The sequence below is a fragment of the Cynara cardunculus genome, unplaced genomic scaffold (assembly GCF_001531365.2).
Source record: "Cynara cardunculus var. scolymus isolate 2C unplaced genomic scaffold, CcrdV1 Un_Scaffold_11345, whole genome shotgun sequence".
NCBI lineage: Eukaryota > Viridiplantae > Streptophyta > Magnoliopsida > Asterales > Asteraceae > Cynara > Cynara cardunculus.
Genome location: NW_020206626.1, coordinates 1 through 2,661, shown reverse-complemented (window position 1 = coordinate 2,661; position 2,661 = coordinate 1). Strand labels below are relative to the sequence as shown.

General features: G+C 36.5%; 1 protein-coding gene across 2 annotated transcripts; it reads left to right on the top strand.

Moving 5' to 3' along the window:
• Positions 1 to 498: 498 nt before the first annotated feature.
• On the top strand, positions 499 to 2,538 carry LOC112505491 (U1 small nuclear ribonucleoprotein C-like). 2 transcript variants are annotated; one of them, XM_025109390.1, is made up of 5 exons: positions 499 to 588; positions 838 to 871; positions 981 to 1,023; positions 1,938 to 1,979; positions 2,216 to 2,535. In XM_025109390.1, the coding sequence occupies exons 2-5, from the start codon at positions 864 to 866 to the stop codon at positions 2,465 to 2,467; spliced, it is 345 nt and encodes a 114-aa protein (XP_024965158.1). In that variant the 5' UTR covers positions 499 to 588; positions 838 to 863; the 3' UTR covers positions 2,468 to 2,535. The 2 variants fall into 2 exon arrangements, with proteins under 2 accessions (XP_024965158.1, XP_024965159.1); XM_025109391.1 differs by having other exon boundaries at positions 525 to 578; positions 2,216 to 2,538.
• The last annotated feature ends 123 nt before the right edge of the window (positions 2,539 to 2,661 follow it).

Sequence of the window (2,661 nt, the reverse complement as noted above, 5' to 3'; positions counted from 1 at the left end):
TATTTATTATTAGTACATAATATATTACATAAATTAATAAAAATATAAAAACCGTATAAAAACAACTTTTTGAAGACAGTAAAATTATAGTTTAAAAAACATAAAATACAATAAATAAAATTTAAATAATGAATAAAATATAAAAAAGAGACCCATTTGATGTTTTAGAAGAKGATTGAGTTTTATTTTGAGATTATATTGTTAAAACATAAGTCCGTTCCACCTTGGAACTTGCCTGTTCCTTGGGGTAGGGGTGGACACTTCGTTCCATATAAAATATGTGTCAAACATGGAACAAAGATCACTGTTCTATCATATTATGTCCAATATACCAAACACAACCTTAAACTCATTAAACTGTTAACAAAGAGACCCTTAGTTACATACTTACATTTATCATGTCATAAAAAAAAAAAAAAAAATACAAATGGGTGTGAAGTGTCAAATTTTGAAACCTTGGGGGCTTTAATAAGCAACTCCAGATGTGATGAGCATTTTCTACTAGAAGCGATCTTTCATCGTCTCTCTCCCGCGCAAGCTAGGGTTTTGGCGAACCCTTTCTGATCTACACCATTCGCGTAAGTTGAGGTATTCCATTTTTTCTAATCATACAATTTTTCATTCATTTCGTTTGAATCTTAACTTCAGTTCATGTAGCTCTTCATCGTAACTTTCAAGGGAATTTTTGACCCAATTTAGTAGCAGCAAACGAATTTTATTCATGTTTTCTGCAATCAATGATGTGTGGGGGTTCAAATGCGCACAGAGAAACTAAAATATGGATGATGTATTGAAGAATGACAACTTATTATGTTTTTTTCTCTAAAATGTCAACAGATCATACACACTGATTGGACTCGGCCATGCCTCGGTGAGATTTTCTATTTTATTACTCTTTTTCTTCCAACTATTGGATATGATAATTATGGCCGTCATGATTGTTGTGATCTGAACTCCCYCGATTTGGTTGAATTTTGCAGGTATTACTGTGATTACTGTGACACTTACTTGACGCATGATTCCGTAATTCATCCGTCATCCACTTCTACATTGTTTAATTGTTATTGTTGTCATTAATTCTCAACGAAATAAATTAAGGATTACTATGATTTCATGAGTGGGGTGGGGTTTCCTTCTCTTTTGGCTATCCGTGGGTTTTTGGCCAGCTTACTCGGTCCGACCAATACCCCGGGCGACCACAAGTGGCCTGTAGTTATCATAAGTGAACTTCTATGGCCTAAAGGGCTTTGGCGGTGCCTGGATTCGAACCCGGGAAAGATGAAATTTCCACTACATCCTCCGATGTGTGAAGGGTAGAGCTCAAAGGAACTTATATAAGAGCATAACTTGCTAATTAGTGTGATCCGTGCTCAAATTTAATTAGATTGTTTATTTCTATTAAAAAGGAATTCTAGTATGTCGATAGGTTTAGTGTATGGACTTTGATRAAATTCATCAACGTGATGCTTGTCTCCCACTATCATGCAATGCTTCCTTGGGTGCGTTTACTATGCCCGATGGAACATGACAACAAAAACTTGTTATCCCACATTTGGTACGRCATTTATTCCGGGAAAGAACAAGACTGAATGGAATGAAAATGCATTTCAGGGAGATGGGACAAGATTGATAAGTTAATAAACCACCAATGTCAAATTAAAACCCTAAAATCTTGAACAATTCTTTCACCCGCCTATCTCAGTCTCGCCCGTCCAGTCCCTTCCTGTCCGGTCTGTGTACCAACACTCATTATAATTAGAGAACAAATAGATCAACTCTTATCACTGATTTGAGATATTGTTTGCACGATGGAAATTCCTTTATTACTCACTATATTTGATGGTTAATTTAGTATGTTATTCCTCAAGTGAGTGTGACAAGGAGTGTGTATTCATCATCTAGCATGTTATTTAACAATGTATCCTCTCGTTCTCCAGCCTTCTGTAAGAAAGCAGCATAATGCCGGTTACAAACACAAGGTACTATCTCATGTAAACATACACCAATTTTTTTTGGGAGCATATAATATTTATATAAGGGGCAAATTATCACACACACACACACACACTCCTCACCTATAGTGAGGTTTGAACCCTTGACCTCCTCGGAGGCTAGGATTTACTGGTAAACCGGATACCGCTGGGCCAATGACCCTTTAGTAACATTCAACAAATTTTGTTAGATTAGATATCTCACGTGCATATATCCTGTACAGGCCAATGTTCGCATCTACTATCAGCAATATGAGGCACAACAAAATCAGTATTTGATTGACCAAAAGGTTAAGGAGCATCTTGGACAAGCTGCTGCGTTTCAGCAAGTTGGTGCTGCTTACAACCAACTAAGGCCCCGTCTTCCAATGATGCCAATGCCTGGGAATCCGCAGTTGGCAATGAACCCAGCGTTATTTGGAATGAGGCCCCCTGTCTCTTTGCCCAGACCTATTCCTGGTACTATAGCTACTTAGGCGTCTTTTATATTGTTATGTTTAAATATTGGCAAAATAGACAAGCATGTCATCGTACTTCCACACGTTTTTAGTTACATGCTTGAGCAAAAAGATTTATGAGATACATACTTATATTCTCACAACATATCAATTACATTATTTTCATTCGGTATTAATTAAGTTTACTAACATAAATGGTCAGTTTGGGAGAA